The sequence below is a fragment of the Papio anubis genome, chromosome 7 (assembly GCF_008728515.1).
Source record: "Papio anubis isolate 15944 chromosome 7, Panubis1.0, whole genome shotgun sequence".
In the NCBI taxonomy this organism is placed as follows: domain Eukaryota; kingdom Metazoa; phylum Chordata; class Mammalia; order Primates; family Cercopithecidae; genus Papio; species Papio anubis.
In genome coordinates, this window is record NC_044982.1 from 40,860,380 (window position 1) to 40,876,437 (window position 16,058).

General features: G+C 35.1%; 1 protein-coding gene across 10 annotated transcripts in view; it reads right to left on the reverse strand.

Moving 5' to 3' along the window:
- The window catches only part of FUT8 (fucosyltransferase 8), a 344,473-nt gene that overhangs the window by 59,694 nt on the left and 268,721 nt on the right, over positions 1 to 16,058 (reverse strand). For all 10 annotated transcript variants that reach the window (XM_009211741.3, XM_017961257.2, XM_021941313.2 and 7 more), the window contains one exon: positions 6,917 to 7,154. In XM_009211741.3, coding sequence (XP_009210005.3) covers positions 6,917 to 7,154 — 238 coding nt within the window. The remainder of the gene's footprint in view (positions 1 to 6,916; positions 7,155 to 16,058) is intronic.

Here is a 16,058-nt window from a genome sequence, read left to right on the forward strand (position 1 = left end):
GGCTATGTGGCCCAGACATCCCACAGGAAATTAAGAACACTGGATTCTATCTCTAGCTCTAACAACCTTTGATAGGTTCTAAATAGACTTTAGGGGATTTTTCAGAAACTTTTCCAATGAAATAGTTTGCGCTCCACAGTGAGGTGGATGCTACTAAATAGGTATTGCTTTTTCCTAAATCACACCTCTTTTTACGTCTGAACTCATTCTGCCAGACCTTTTCTAAAAAGGGGAGAATAAATTGCTAAAAAGATTCATTCTTAGTTAACAGACTTTTTTCAAAACAAAATCTACAGCTTAATAAAAGTGCCTCACGCAGCGTGAAGGGTAATGTTTTGAAATTTGGATGGGGATCTGGGGGGAGAGGTTTTATTTGTTTATTACATTTATTTTTTATTTATTTATTTTTTTGAAACAGAGGCTTGCTCTGTCGCCCAGGCTGGAGTGCAGTGGCTCGATCTCTGCTCACTGCAAGCTCCGCCTCTCAGGTTCAAGCGATTCTTCCATCTCAGCCTCCTGAGTAGCTGGTATTACAGGCTCCCGCCACCACGCCCGGCTAATTTTTTTTTTATTTTAGTAAAAATGGGGTTTTCACCACGTTGGCCAGGCTGGTCTTGAACTCCTGACCTCTGGTGATCGGCCTGCCTCAGCCTTCCAATGTGCTGGCTGGGATTACAGGCATGAGCCACCGCGCCCGGCCTCTTTTTTTACATTTAATGTGCTCTGGTCAAACGCTTAGCACTGTGTAAATAACCTAGAAGGTAAATAACCTAGAAGTGCCTTGCTGCCTTGCTGCCATATGGAGTCTCTGTTAAGGTAAAACAAACAGCTAAAAAAACCTCACAGAATGGTGTTTCTTAAAATTTTCCACCAAAATGCTAACAGCAGTGGAGGGTAAACTCATACTACTGAGAATATGAAGACTGGCCTCAATCAATGGGCTGGAGTTTGATCAAATTTTCATTTTATACCATTATAGATCTTGTTTTATTATTTGAAAATGATTTAGCTTATCTACCAGTAAATAAAATTAATAGTCCAAGAAAAGGTACCATGTTTTATCCTGGTAGGTTACAAATCTCTAATTCACTTTCCCCAGGTTTACTCACAACTCAATTTGAGCACAGGATAAATATGAAAATAAATATCTATAATTGTAAGAGTGTAGGCTCACACGGGTCAAGGCTATAATGTGGACAAAGCTTTAGTTCCCTATTCCCATATTTCCTGATGATCTCAATAAGATTTTAATGAGACACCATAGACTTCTATCTCCTCAAGTGGGAAATGAAAGAAGATGTCATGGTGAAAAGCAGTTTGACTTCTTCTGAGACATAAGTATATTCTAACTGGTATTTTAAATTCCTGAAACAAAGATCTTTCTTTCTTTTATGGCTCATAAGTAATAAAACAAAAAAGTTTTATAGCAGTTGAATCAAAAGTCCTTATGTATCTGCAATTACACTTATTTAGGTTAATGATTCTAAAAGGAGTCAGGTAAAGGGCAGAGAAACCTACTAGAATCTTGGAGAGGAGACATCTAGCTTTTCAACTATATGTGGTATCAACTCACTCTCCAAATCGCCTCCCTGCACAACCACATCTTTCCTGCAACAAAGCCAGTTTCACTAATTACACAGAATAACCACCACAAGCAAGAGTATACCAGAAGGTAGAAATCTCAGGTATGTTGAGATAAAAAAAAAATACTTAGAACTGCTGAAGGCTTAAAGTAGCTGCAGAGAGACTCTATGAGTGGCCCAGAAATTTATTTTGATTAAATGGTGGATTTATTAAGCATAGAGATATTCTGAATGTCTAGAAGTTATTATCAGAAGTTATCTTGCTTCTATGTATTTCCTTCAACTTTTCCATTTAACTTAAAAAAAAATACATATGAAGTTCTTATGAAGGCATGATTTTCATCTCAGAATAAAAGGATAGCTTTCCTGTTGTTGCAGCTTGTAACCCAATAATATATTCCAGGTGGACAGGGAGGTAGGTAATAAGTATCATGAGTTTTTTTAAAGAGCTAAACTGAGGTTCAGAAGCTAAAGTTAATTCACAAAGTTCAGAAAGCTAAAAACAACAGAACTGGATCAGACTCACAGTCCAATATCCTTCCCCTCTCTCAGATCACCTAAACAGAGAAATCAAGATTTTTTGCAGCATAAGGGATCAAAAATAGTAAATGTACTTGTTTTAAGTTTCTATTAATACAATTATCAAAGACTGAAAATACTACTATAAAAAGACTTAACAGACACATATCTATAGCCTAATACATATATTATACCTATATATTCTTAATCACATTATTGCTTAATATCAGTTTATAAATTGGTCTACCTGACGTCAATCATTATTAAGGATACAACTTGGTTAGAATATTTAGATGATTCCAATAGACATCTTAGTAGTTTTGTAAAGGTTAAAATATCAGTTTCAAAGGAAAGATTGAAAGTATAATTTCATTTGTGTTCTACTTGCTAAAGATTTTCCTTCTGACCTGAGTGAGATATTTGAATAAACAGTTTAATAATTAAGAGATAACAAAAAAAGGCACCTGAAATCAACTTCTTGTAACTCTGTCTACTCTCTAAACCAAAATCAAAAAAAGAGCTTTGAATCTCAAATTAAAACCTATCAGTTTTAGTGAAGAACAAAAATACACAACCATCAAAATGGAAATCCTATAAGTGATGCTTGTTTTTAAAATGAAACATTAGCTAGTCTCTCAGCATTCAAGCTTTACAATGAACTACTACTAGTTCCCCTAGTGACTCCATGTTCTCTTGCCTCTCTTTCTACATGTTGTGCCCACTGACAGAAGATTCTTCCACCATGTCCCTTCCTGGTTGACTCCTACGCATAATTTAGGTCTCAGCTTAAAAATCATTTCTTCCAAAAGAACCCCAAATATGTATTAGATATTTGCTTCACGATAGTCTTAACTTACCCATACTACCACATTAGCACAACATATTTTAATTGCTTATTTAGTTGTCTACCTTTCCCCCTTGACTGCCCTTTACAGGAAAGAGACTGTGTCTGTCTTCATGTAGTCCAGCATAGGTATCTAGCAAACAGCAAATACTTTAACTGAATTACTTTTATTTTAAGGCTGCCGCCACATAAACCTTAAAGATGTCAAATAAAACTCTTTGACTAAAACCTTTTGGAAATGAGGCATGGAGAGAAGGTTACCATTCAGTTTAGATAAGTGAATATACCAAATGGTCATCTACCTAGACATGTATTTAAACCAGGCACCTCGCCTCCAGGGCATCAAACGTCATCATATTTATAAATTATTTTTTTACTAGTCATTATTTTCATTTACAAATAAAATTTTTCAATTACATTTATCATATTAAGAATTCAGTTTAACTTATTTATTTTTTAAGATAGTGGGAAAAGACAAGAGGAGGAAAGACAAAATAGTCTAGGTTAACTGTTAAGGGGAATAATTTTTAATTTTTACAAGGAAAAAGTTTGAAGTGAGGAACTGAATTTAAATGGAGTTCTCTATCACTAAACCATCTATTCAATGGTATTTATATAAGCTAGAACTGTATTTTGAAAGCTAGTCATCATATATAGCCTAAAATAGTCAATATCTTTTTAAAAACCAAATTATAAATTGTTGAGGCCAGGCACAGTGGCTCATGCCTATAATCCCAGCACTTTGGGAGGCTGAGGTGGAAGAACTGCTTGAGACCAGGAGTTTAAGATCAGCCTGGGCAATATAGTGAGACCCTATTTCTAACAAAAAAATAAAATAACTAGCTGGGCATGATGGAGCATGCCTGTAGTCCCAGGTGCTGTGGAGGCTGAAGTGAGAGGACTGCATAAGCCCACAAGTTCGAGGCTGCAGTGAGCTAGGATCATGTCCCTGCACTCCAGCCTGGGTGTCAGAGTAAGACTCTGTCTCTAAAAACAAAACACAGCAAAACAAAAATAAATAAATAAACAAATAAATATTGTTGAAAGGTACTTCAAATCATTAAACATAAAGGCAAGAGTCCCATTTTGAATTATCACAAGCAATCTATGTGGAAGAATTGGGTCTAGTATGTGTAGTTAGTTCAGGTTGAGGAAACATCTTGTGGTGTAAAAAACTAAATTGATCATTTCATCATCAACCTTAGGACATGTAAACTATTAGGAATAGACATGGCATGTACAGGTGATGGGAAATATTTTGATTACTTTTTACTGGAAGCATCACCTTTAGTATTTTCCTTCACTTAACCATTTTACTTGGTACAAAGGATATAGTTTCACACACAAACATAAAATAATGCAGAAGAAAAATAGATGTCAACCTATAATAAGGTATGATATAGCTATGAAATGATCAATGTGCAAAGTAATTCCTGCACTGGTGGACAGACTTGAACAAGAATTACTAAATTCCATCTGTAGGGACATCATGTCAAGTTATGTATGAACAATAATAATTTCACAGTAATGGTGACAAAGGAACTATCCCAAGATGTTTTTACAACTCAGAATGGCAACAGACATAGTTGATTTATAACTAACTAAAGGATTAATGTCAAGGAGCTTATTAAAATTCACTATTTCCTTTAATTCTTGGAAATATGTTCAATAGTTTCTCTAAAGGGTACATATATAATGTAAATAAGCAGACAGAAATCTATGGCAGTTATACTCTTCATAAAAACAAAAATATTTTAATCTTAAAAGAAATCTCTTTTCAGATATAAGATTGGTATCTAAATTATTAAAATTATTTTATTTAATTTCTAGTTATTCCAGGCAGTTTCTGTGCCTCTAATCATCATTCTGCTAGGTAAAGTGTTTGGCATGAGTTTACTGATAAGGACTTAGACGGGGGGTATGGAGAAGTAATGTGCTAACCAGAGTTCTGGCATTTATAAGCTGTATGACCCTGGGTAAGTCATTTAGCCTTTACTAGGCCTTTGATTCCAGATGAATAAAGAAAGGATGATTTCTACATCCTCTTTAGTTGTAACATTAAGAAATTCTGAGTGCTTGAAATTCAAGCCATTTAAAATTTTCATACCCTGTGGTTGCCACTACAGACTACAAAATGTACAAGTAAGAATTAAAAATCAAACAAACCAAATAACCACTTGTAGCATACAGGCAGGGCTAAACTGTATATTAAACCTGATAAATCTGGTAATTTCACTTTTCTGACTACCGTCCAAAAAGTTTTCTCTCCCTAGAACCAGAGAAGCAAAGTTTGGCCCTGCCTATTATTTCCACAATCAAGGAAGTTTAAACTGAACTAAGTCCATGAAACGAAAAAAGTTAGCCATAGTGGGGCTGGCAGAGTTTCTTTTCCTGAATGATAGATTTAGTATCTTCCTAACCTTTAAAACTGATCTGTTGGCACTAGCTGTTAAAAGTATAGACCAGATCAGGAGAAGATGAAACTTTAAAACTAAAGCTCAACTAGGTTCTAGATAAAGAGGTTCACCTTAAAATCTGAAGTAAGTTAAAAATAAAAAATCAGTTGATATATAAAATGAGGCTTCTACCCTATAGAAGACAAAAATCACAAAATACTTTTAATCCATACAGGACTTCTTGCAGAGCAACTCAAAAGTATTTTATAGAAAGTACTCAATTAAGTTTCATGACACTTCTGCAAAGAGTCAGATATTACTGATTTTTTTTTCAAAGGAAGCAAAAGAAATGAAGGAACCAAAGTTACTTTGCTGATGACATAGCTCCCTATTTTGTATCTAGTGTTGTAGCTTGTGAAAAAAGGTGCTTAGCCCCATAATAAATGATATTAACTGAAATGCCTCAGTTTTTAAAAAAATGTTGGAATTCCCACAAGATGTGAGTGCAGAGGATGTATATTGTCTTGCTTAGCATTTATCCTGATTACTTAATTCAGTATCTGTCACACTGTAGGCACTCATTATACATTTGTTTAATGAATAAAGGCTATTCATAGTAGCTAAAAATTACTAGATATGAGTTCATATATCAGGTAGTAAGTGCATTACATATATTATTTTATTTAATCTAGCAACAATTCAATAAAGTAAGTTATTACTCTTCATTTTACTGATAAGGAAACTAAGACCTAGGTTAAGTAACTTGTCCAAGATTACAAAACAATAAAGCCACGATTTAAACAAGGTAGCCCAACTTTAGATCTTAAAGATCATGATTGTAGAAAGAAAAGCACTAGGCTAGCAGTAAGAAACTCTTTTCTATATTCTACACCATCACCACTTCCTTGGAGAGAAAGGAAATTTCTTAGTGATCCATCTGCTTATAATGCCTAGTATAGTACCTTAGTCACATTACTATTAATTAAATGTTTCCTGAATACAATTAAAATCACACAAATTAGGCTTCATTTGAAGATAAAGTTACCAGCAAACTCCACCTCAGTGGTTCTCAAAGCACAGTCCCTAAACCTAAAACTTTTGTCAGAAATTAAAACTCTCAGGCTGCACCCCAGACCTTCCTTATCAGAAAATGGAGTTTTATGAAGACTTCCAGGTGATTCTCATGCATGTTCATGCTACTCATATATAGTAGTCCGTATAAACTGGACTACTTTATATGATGATTATTTCATATTAAAATGAGTTCAATAATGTGAAATCATCCTACAGAATGAAAGGCATATCATTATAATTAAAATATTAAATTATGCTCCCTGAAAAAAAATCAGTGATTTTGCTAAATTCACATAAAAATGAGCATCAGAAATGAAATACATAATAAAATACTTTTAAAATAAAATACTGTTCTTCTAGATTTTATCTGGATAATGTATAGTATTCATGGATCCAGAGGAAAAGACAAGTATGTTCCATGAAGGACTACCTAGAAATCTAATAATCTGGTAATTGAGTGAATCAGCCCAGAGATCTCATATGCTGCACAAGCTCCTTACCTGACCAGTGTCCAGTGGAGATGCCAGATCTGTCTGTGCATGTCTCACTTACAGGCCTGAATACAGTCTCCCATCCACCAGTAGCATAGCGCCAATTCTGAGATTCCAAGATGAGTGTTCGCTGTGTGCCATATGCAATCATGAAGCAGTAGACCACATGATGGAGTTGACAGCCATAGCCACAGCCTTTGTTGATATTACACACCAGCTTCTTGGCTTTGCTGCAGTCCTTGGGATTCTGTCAGGGAGAAAGAGAAACAAAAATAAAGACAAGTACAGAGAGGACAACTTCTCTTTTTTTTTTTTTTTTTTTTTTTTTGCTTTCAGCTTCAGGGGCACATGTGCAGGTTTGTTTTATAAACTGTGTGTCGTAGGGGTTTGCTATATACCCCAAGTAATCAGCATAGTAAGTTATATGTGGTTTTTTGATCTTCACCCTCCTCCCACCTTTCACCCTCAAGTAGGCCCCAGTGTCTATAATTCTCTTGTGTCCCTATGTACTCAACGTTTAGCTCACACTTTTAATAAGAACATGAAGTGTTTGGTTTTCTGCTCCCGCATTAGTTTGCTTAGGATAGTGACCTCCAGCTCCATCCATGTTGCTGCAAAGGACGTGCTCTCATTCTTTTTTAAGGCTTCATACTATTCCATGATATATATGTGCCACATCTTTTTTCTAGTCTACCACTGATAGGTATCTAGGTTTATTCCATGTCTTTGAAATTGCAAATAGTGCTGTGATTAACATATAAGTGCATGTGTCTTTATAGCAGAATAATTTATATTCCTTTGGTTATATACCCAATAATGGGATTGCTGGGTCAAATGGTAGCTCTCTGAGTTCTTTGAGAAACTGCCAAACTACTTTCCAATGGTTGAACTAATTTACATTTCCATTGGCAATGTATAAATGCCCCTTTTCTCTGCAGCCTCACCAGCATGTTATTTTTTGACTTTTTAATAACAACATTCTGTTACCTCATTCTGATGGTGTATCACTGTGATTCTGATTTGCATTTCTCTAATGATTAGTGATGTTTCATGCTTATTGACTGTGTATATGTCTTTTGAAAAGTGTCTGTCATGTCCCTTGCCTTTTTAATAATGTTGCTTTTTGCTTGTTAAGTTCCTTATAGATTCTAGATATTAGACCTTTCATGGTTTGCAAATATTTTCTCCTGTTCTGTTGGTTGTCTGTTTACTCTGTTGATAATTTATTTTGCTGTTCAGAAGCTCTTTAATTAGGTTCCATTTGCCAATTTTTGTTTCTGTTGCAACTGCTTTTGGCATCTTCATCATGCAATCTTTGCCAGGGCCTATATACATAATGGTATTTCCTAGGTTTTCTTCTAGAGTTTTTATGGTTTTAGGTTTTACATTTAAGCCTTTTATCTATCTTGACTTAATTTTTGTATACAGTGAAAGGAAGGGGTCCAGTTTCAATCTTCTGCATATAGCTAGCCAGTTTTCCCAGCACAATTTATTGAATAGGGAGTCCTTTCTCCTTGGCTTGTTTTTGTCAGCTTTGTCAAAGATTAGAAAGTTGTAGGTGTATGACTTTATTTCCAGACTCTCATTCTGTACCACTGGTCTATATGTCTGTTTTTGTACCAGTACCATGCTGTTTGGTATGGTGATACATGGTATGGGTACCATGGTGTTTGGTACCAATACCATGGTTACTGTAGCCTTGTAGTGTAGTTTGAATTCGGGTAATGCGATGCTTCCAGCTTTGTTCTTTTTGCTTAGGACTCCTTGGGCTATTCAGGCTCTTTTCTGGGTCTATATGAATTTTAAATCAGTTTTTTCTAGTTCTGTGAAGAATGTCATTGGTAGTTTGATGGGAATAGCATAGAATCTGTAAATTGCTTTGGGCACTATGGCCATTTTGATGATATTGATTCTTCCTACCCATGAGCCTGGAGTGTTTTTCCATTTGTTTGTGTCATCTCTGATTTCTTAGAGCAGTGTTTTGTAATTCTCCTGGTAGAGATCTTGCACCTCCCTAGTTAGCAGTATTCTTAGGTATTTCATTCTTTTTGTGGCAATTGTGACTAGGATTCCATTCTTGACTGAGCTCTCACCTTGGACTTTACTGGTGTATAGAATGCTACTGATTTTTGTACAGTGATTTTGTAGCATGAAACTTTGCTGAAGTTGTTTTTCAGATCTAGGAGCTTTTGGGTAGGGACTATGGAATTTTCTAGGTGTAGGATCATACTGCCTGCAAAGAGAGGTAGTTTGACTTCCTTTCTTCCTATTTGGATGCCTTTAATTTTTTTCTTTTGCCTGCCTGTCTGCTCTGGCTAGAACTTTTAGAACTATGTTAAATAGCAATGGTGAGAGTGGGCATCCTTGTCTTGTTCCAGGTCTCAAGAGAAAGGCTTCCAGCTTTTGTCCACTCGGTATGGTGTTGTCTGTGGGTTCATCATAGATGGGTCTTACTATTTATAGGTATGTTCCTTCGATGGCTAGTCTGTTGAGGATTTTTAACATGAAGAGATTCTGAATTTTACTGAAAGCCTTTTCTGCATCTATTGAGATAATCTTTTTGTTTTTAATTCTGCCTATGTGATGAATCACATTTATGGATTTGTGTATGTTGAACCAATCTTGCATCCCAGGGATAAAGCCTATTTGATTGTGGTGAATTAGCTTTTTGATATGCTGCTGGATTTGGCTTGCTATTATTTTGTTGAGGATTTTTACTTCTATGTTCATCAAGGATATTGGCCTGATGTTTTCTTTTTGTTCTTGTGTCTTTGCCAGGTTTTGGTATCAGAATGATGCTGCCCTCACAGAATGAGTTAGGAAGGAGTCTCTCCTCCTCAATTTTTTGGAACAGTTTCAGTAGGAATGGTGCCAGGTACTCTTAAATGTGTGGTAGAATTTGGCTGCCTATCCCTGGGCCTTTTCTGGATGGCAGGCTTTTTATTACTGATTAAATTTCAGAACTTGTTATTGCTCTGTTCAGGGTATGAATTTCTTCCTGGTTCAGTCTTGGGAGGTTGTATGTTTCCAGGAATTATTTATTGTAGGTTTTCTAATTTGTGTTCACAGAGGCGTTCATAATAGTCTCTGATGGTATTTTTGTATTTTTGTGGAGTTAGGGTGATGTTCCCTTAACTTCTCTTTACAGGTGACAGGTACCAAAAATCATAAAATAGGTCAGGACTGATCCAGTACGTTTCTTATTTAGGAAAGAATCCTGCTGGATTGGATTTCAATGAATCCAATGAAAACTATACGTACATATTTAAGGAGATTGCAGTGAAAAGCAAGTTTCTTGGGAAGAACTCTAAACAAATGTGAAATTAAGCAGTTACATTTAAAAAATTCTTTCACTTCTCATTTTTAACACTGCATTTTGTTTTTTATTTTTTAATTTTAAGTATAAGGATACATGTGTAGGTTTGTATACAGGTAAACTTGTGTCACGGGGGGTTTGTTGTACAGATTATTTAGTCACCCAGGTCTTAAGTCTAGTATTCATTAGTTATTTCTCCAGATCCTCTCCCTCCTCCCACTGTCCACCCTCCGATAGGCCCCAGTGTCTGTGGTTCCCTCTATGTGTCCATGTGTTCTCATCATTTAGTTCCTACTTATAAGTGAAAACATGCAGTATTTGGTTTTCTGTTTCTGCATTAGTTTGCTAAGGATAATGGCCTCCATCTCCATCCATGCCCCTGCAAAGGACATGATCTCATTCTTTTTTACAGTTGCATAGTATTCCATAATATATATGTACCACACTTTCTTTACCCAGTCTACCACTGATGGGCATTTAGGTTGATTCCATGTCATTGCTATCGTGAATAGTGCTGCAATGAACATATGCATGCATGTATCTTTATAGTAGAATGATTTATATTCCTTTACGTACATATCCAGTAACGGGATTGCTGGGTCAAATGGTTTTTGGTTGAGTAATTTCCACACTGCTTTCTACAATGGCTGAACTAATTTACATTCCTACCAGCAGTGTATAGGTTCTTTCTTTCACTTCTTTATTACTCAGTCTCTTACTTCTTTCACTTCTTCATCACTCAGAACATGTAAATGGAATTATCTCTGAATTAAAAGTTGCATACATCAGTATCTTTATGAAAAAAGTAGAACAGTTCATTTATTCCAGCAGCACTTCAGCATTCTGAGCTTACCTTCTATGATGAAACTCAAATTATCTTAAAAGACAAATTCTAATTTCTCTGTTAATTCCATCTATCTCCACAATTTTATATATTACAACAAAATCTACTTTTTCATTATGAAGTAAAAGCCACTGAGTAAAGGGATATCTGATTTCAACAATTACAAAATATCAGGCATGGAACATTTAAAAAAATCATACTTGATGATAGCTACCAGCCATTTTTACAACGGAATGTAGAATGTGTTCTATACTGGCTAACTTGAGATGTAGTATGCCACTTTTTAATTGGGAGATCCAGAAAGCAAATGTTTAGCTAACATGATAATTTCTTTTTCTTCCATTCTAAAGTTCAACTTTGCTTTAATTTGGATGAGCTATTGCTAAATTATTCCCAGGCATCTTAGTTCTTCATACAACAAAATTAGTCTGAGAAGTTCTCCTAGCTGTTTTGTCTATGTGAGAGAGGATGGGTGACTCTAAGAACAGAATCTTTTATCCTACATAGCAAGAGGCAATGTAACCAGTTCTCAATTTATATGAGCCTTGAATAATGCAGTCACCAAACATCAACTCTAAAACCATTTTCCAGGGATATCATCGGTCCTGTCAAGCAGAGCCCTAGAAACAAAAGCTGCAGTTTGTAAAATGATTCCAAAGGAAAAACTGAGAAGGGAAAATACAAGTTACCTCCAGAAGAGGTACCTTTCATATTCAAATGTGTCACAGCAAGCTGGTCTTTTTTTAGATTAAAGCAGAAATACCATCAAGAACCTGAGGAAGAGTTAAGAGCCTTTTTGAATCTGAGAGAACCCTGATAAAATTCAGCAAGATTTGGTCAATATTGCTTCCACAATCAAGTAGTAGAGTTGGTGATTCTTTGAAACTATGAACTCATGGCAGACTCCTAAAGCAATAAGCATTCTCACACTTGTTGCTATAGCCACAGAAGATCTGAGAGGAACAGAGAAGTGTGGTAACGTGTGGGAATGGGAGATCTGCATCATTTAATTTCTGTGCAATATTGTATAAGGATCCTGGGAATAAATAATATTCTCAAACTGATCCAAAGGTTTATTATTGACTCCATTTAGCAAAAGAATGGACAAATAACATTGACATTTGTCAGATTTTCATGAGAAATAGAATACTTGAATATCACTAAAATTCATATGAATGAAAAAGGAAATCTCCTTCATATCTTCTTCAATAAACCTTTTCTTTTAGAACAGTTTTTAGATGTACTAAATTACTGCAAAGATAGCACAGAGAATTCCCATATACCTCACACCCAATTTCCCCTACTATTATATCTTATGTTAGTCTTCTTCTTCTTCTTCTTTTTTTTAAGGAAAAAAAGAGTGAAGGAACATAATAATTGAAACATCTGACCTTTAGTTTGGAAACTATAGATTTTCTATTTAAAAGACTCACATCTACATTTAAGAAAGTATATTCACTGTGTTAAGAACAGAGTTTGACTAGAACCTAACGCCTTGAGCACAAGAGCTGAGACCTAAAAGGGCAATCTGTACAAGTGGTTTAATGAATGATGCTTAGTGTATCTCAAATCAAGCTGAAGACAGACTATATTAATTCTTTTCTGTTTATCTTAAAAGAATTATGTCATAGAGGACACAAAGAAAGAGGTAAAATCTATTATGCTTGATTCTGAAATGAGAAATGTCTATACATATAAGGTGATGAATGGAAGACTCGAAGGGTGATACGAGAAAATGAATGACTGTACTGATAACAGTAAATGAAACACTGAAAAAGCTCAGAGTCACAGCCCATTTTTTTTGTCCAAATATTTAGAAGTCTGGAAAATTCAAAATAACTTGCTCATAAAAGTTCCAGGAAAAGGCAGAGGACACTAAAGAATAGAAAAGGTATTTATGTTCCTAACACAAGATTAGGTTTATCAGAGTACATATCTAGAAAAAAAATAAAGCAACAACTCTGAAATGAACAGGAATTTATTCTGATGAAAAGGAATTTTATAGAAAACCCCTATTTTAAGCTAAGCCTTTGTTATCCAGCATTGTTACAGAATAGCAACAAATATAAAGAGATTTATGGGACTCTATAAAAGGGATACAGAGCCATAGTTTCGTAGTTTTCAAATTTCTTACCAAATAGCTCTTGTCAGTTACCACTGATCCTAGTTTTATACTATCCAGTTGATGTCTGCAAAAGACTAGAAAATGTGTCATATCCATGAGCAAGATATATAGAAGGGTCTCATTACTAAAAGAAGCTTTACTCTAAACTATAAACACAATAAATTACGTTTTATAATATGAGATTTTTGTATATGGGATCTACTTAAAAGTCAGACTCACCAATAGGCAGATAAATTCTAGCTCCTTGCAATAATGATAATTCAAGTTTTAGAAATACAAGGTACATTTGTGAAAATTACCTAAGACAACATTCTCTAATGAAAGGGCTTGGATAGAGAGGTTAAAGATATGATTTTGGTCCAATGAAGGTTCTGCTATGAACTCAATTGTGTGATTTGGTTTCAACTGGTTAGTTTAAAATAGACACAAAAATTACCTCCCTACACAGCCTCTCCCTGTTCACTCACCCTTCTTTCTCAGAGCTACTATGAGGCTAAATAAATGAGATGGTATATGCACAAAATTAATTTGAACATACTTCTTATTTATCCTCATAGTTTCAAGAAACATTATTTCACACTGAATAAATCCAGTTTTTTGTATGTGTGTGTTCTTTTTGAGTATTAGTTAGTGTTGCAAGGTAGCCCAATCACGGGTCTTTATATGCTAACAATGTTATGTAACATTTTTGTAATTATAATTCATCAGCAAAGCTGTCACCATAGTACATATAAATCAAGAAATAAGGATTTAAGATATAACAGGATTCTTTTGAATTCAGTTTCCTTTTTATTTTCTTCAATTATTTTTGAGACAAGTTCTGGCTCTATTGCCCAGGCTGGAGTGCAGTGGCGCAATCATGGTTCACCACAACCTCAACTTCCTGGGCTCAAGCCATCCTCCCACCTCAGCCCCCCAAGTAGCCCAGCTAATTTTTGTATTTTTTGGTAGAGACGGGTTTTCCCATGTTGCCCAGGCTGATTTCGAACTTGTGAACTTAAACCATCCTCCCACCTCAGGCTTCCAAAGTGCTGGGATTACAGGCATGAGCCACCACTCCTGGCCCATTATTTTCTTTTACACTATCTGAGGCGTTTCATCTGACACTATTAGTTTCCAAGAATGACCCTGCTTCAACAGAGCTGAAAGCTGTGTTTTTTCTCTCTGCCCTATAAATCAACAATTGGAAACAATACTTGAATTAGTAAGCCTTTAACCAAAATGGTATTTGAAGGAAAACAGCAGTCCTCAGAAATAAACGATTACTAATTCAGTAAGGTACCATCATAACGCTGACATATTTTACTTAGGTTAAAATATAAAAATAGTCACTATTAGACATATTTCAAATTAGGATACCAGGTTAATTTCCCCTTTGCAAAAAAAGAACAATTTTCAATCAACTAGTAAACCATAGGCGTTATTCTATTACTTAGGATTTATGGGTTTCCACTGACTCCACTTAGTAAATTTAGTAGCATTGTGAATTATAAAATATTACCAAATAGTACTAATTGTGTGGCTTTTAATGATTTTTTTCTATGACTTTTAATAAAGATTTTTCCTACACTCCAATAAAAGCAACTTCAGAGTACAAATTTTCCAGCCACAATGTAATATCCCTCACCCGCCCAGAGTTACTACTGACCAAAAACACTGCAGAAAAAGGCTAAATTAACAACAAAGAAAACATTTAGTCAATATAAACTGGACATAATATCTCCAGCCATCTCTTGCAAACAGTAAATGCTCAATAACCATTAGTTCAACTGAATTACATTTACAGAGACAAAGGTGATGTCAAGTCCATAGTCATAAAAATAAATTAACAGGTGGCAAACCCTCTCAGGTTCAAGAGACCTGTACGGTCTCTTGATCCACTGTCCACTGCCCTTATCTATTTCACCATGATATCTTCAATACGAGATGCAGCAAGAAGTCCAGGATCAAAACACATATCTAGCTATTTCTGTAAACTGAAAATTAAGAATCAGAACCCCAGGAGATCCTTCCAACTCCTCTCTAAGAAATCCCTTCTATTGGAAGGAGTTAAGTCAAAGATAGCTCCTATTTCCAGTGAAGACAGTTCAGTAAAAACCAAAAAAACGGGTCAGGTCAGGTGAGTTAAATTGTACTGTGCTCTTTGCTCTAATAAGAAGACTAAACAGTTTTTAATTTGTTTGTTTAAAAAGATTTGCAATATCTAGCTTTGTGTTGCTAATGAAGAAAGAATTCATTAATAGGGTGTTGAAAGCATTTCATTATATTAGAAACAATCTGATTTTATTTCTCTAACATTATTTTCAAAACCAAGGAGAAAAGGTAATGAAGCAAATAAGAGAACTGAAGTATTCCATGTGGTAATTAAAATGAAGACTCTGGCATAGTTAATAACCATGAAAGAGACAGTTAAAAAGCATGCTCACTTTTAAAAGCCAAGACCGGAAATTATTGTCTCTTAACATATTAAACAAGAATATTTTCCATAGCAAAGTTAAGACTGTACTAAGGCATCCTTTCCACCCCTCTAGCAACCCGAACGATCTGTTCCAGGTAGTAAGGACAACACAATAGCTCAGGCCCAAGTAGTTTACCAAGTGCTTCGGGAAATTTCCCTATGGGTATTCTGTAAAATCTAAGAGTGGAAACTTAAGGGAGGAAAGATACCAAGATACAGAGTTTATAGACTGAAAGACTACAGTACAGGCAGATCGTTACTATACAGTCATTGAAGAGGAAAGCTTGTCTTGGTAAGTAAAGCCACATTTAGCTTACTTTAAATAATACATTTTAAAAACTTTTGCTCTTTACCTGTAAGTCTCTACTAAATGCTTTAAAGTCATTTTTAAAAGATGGAAATTCCATA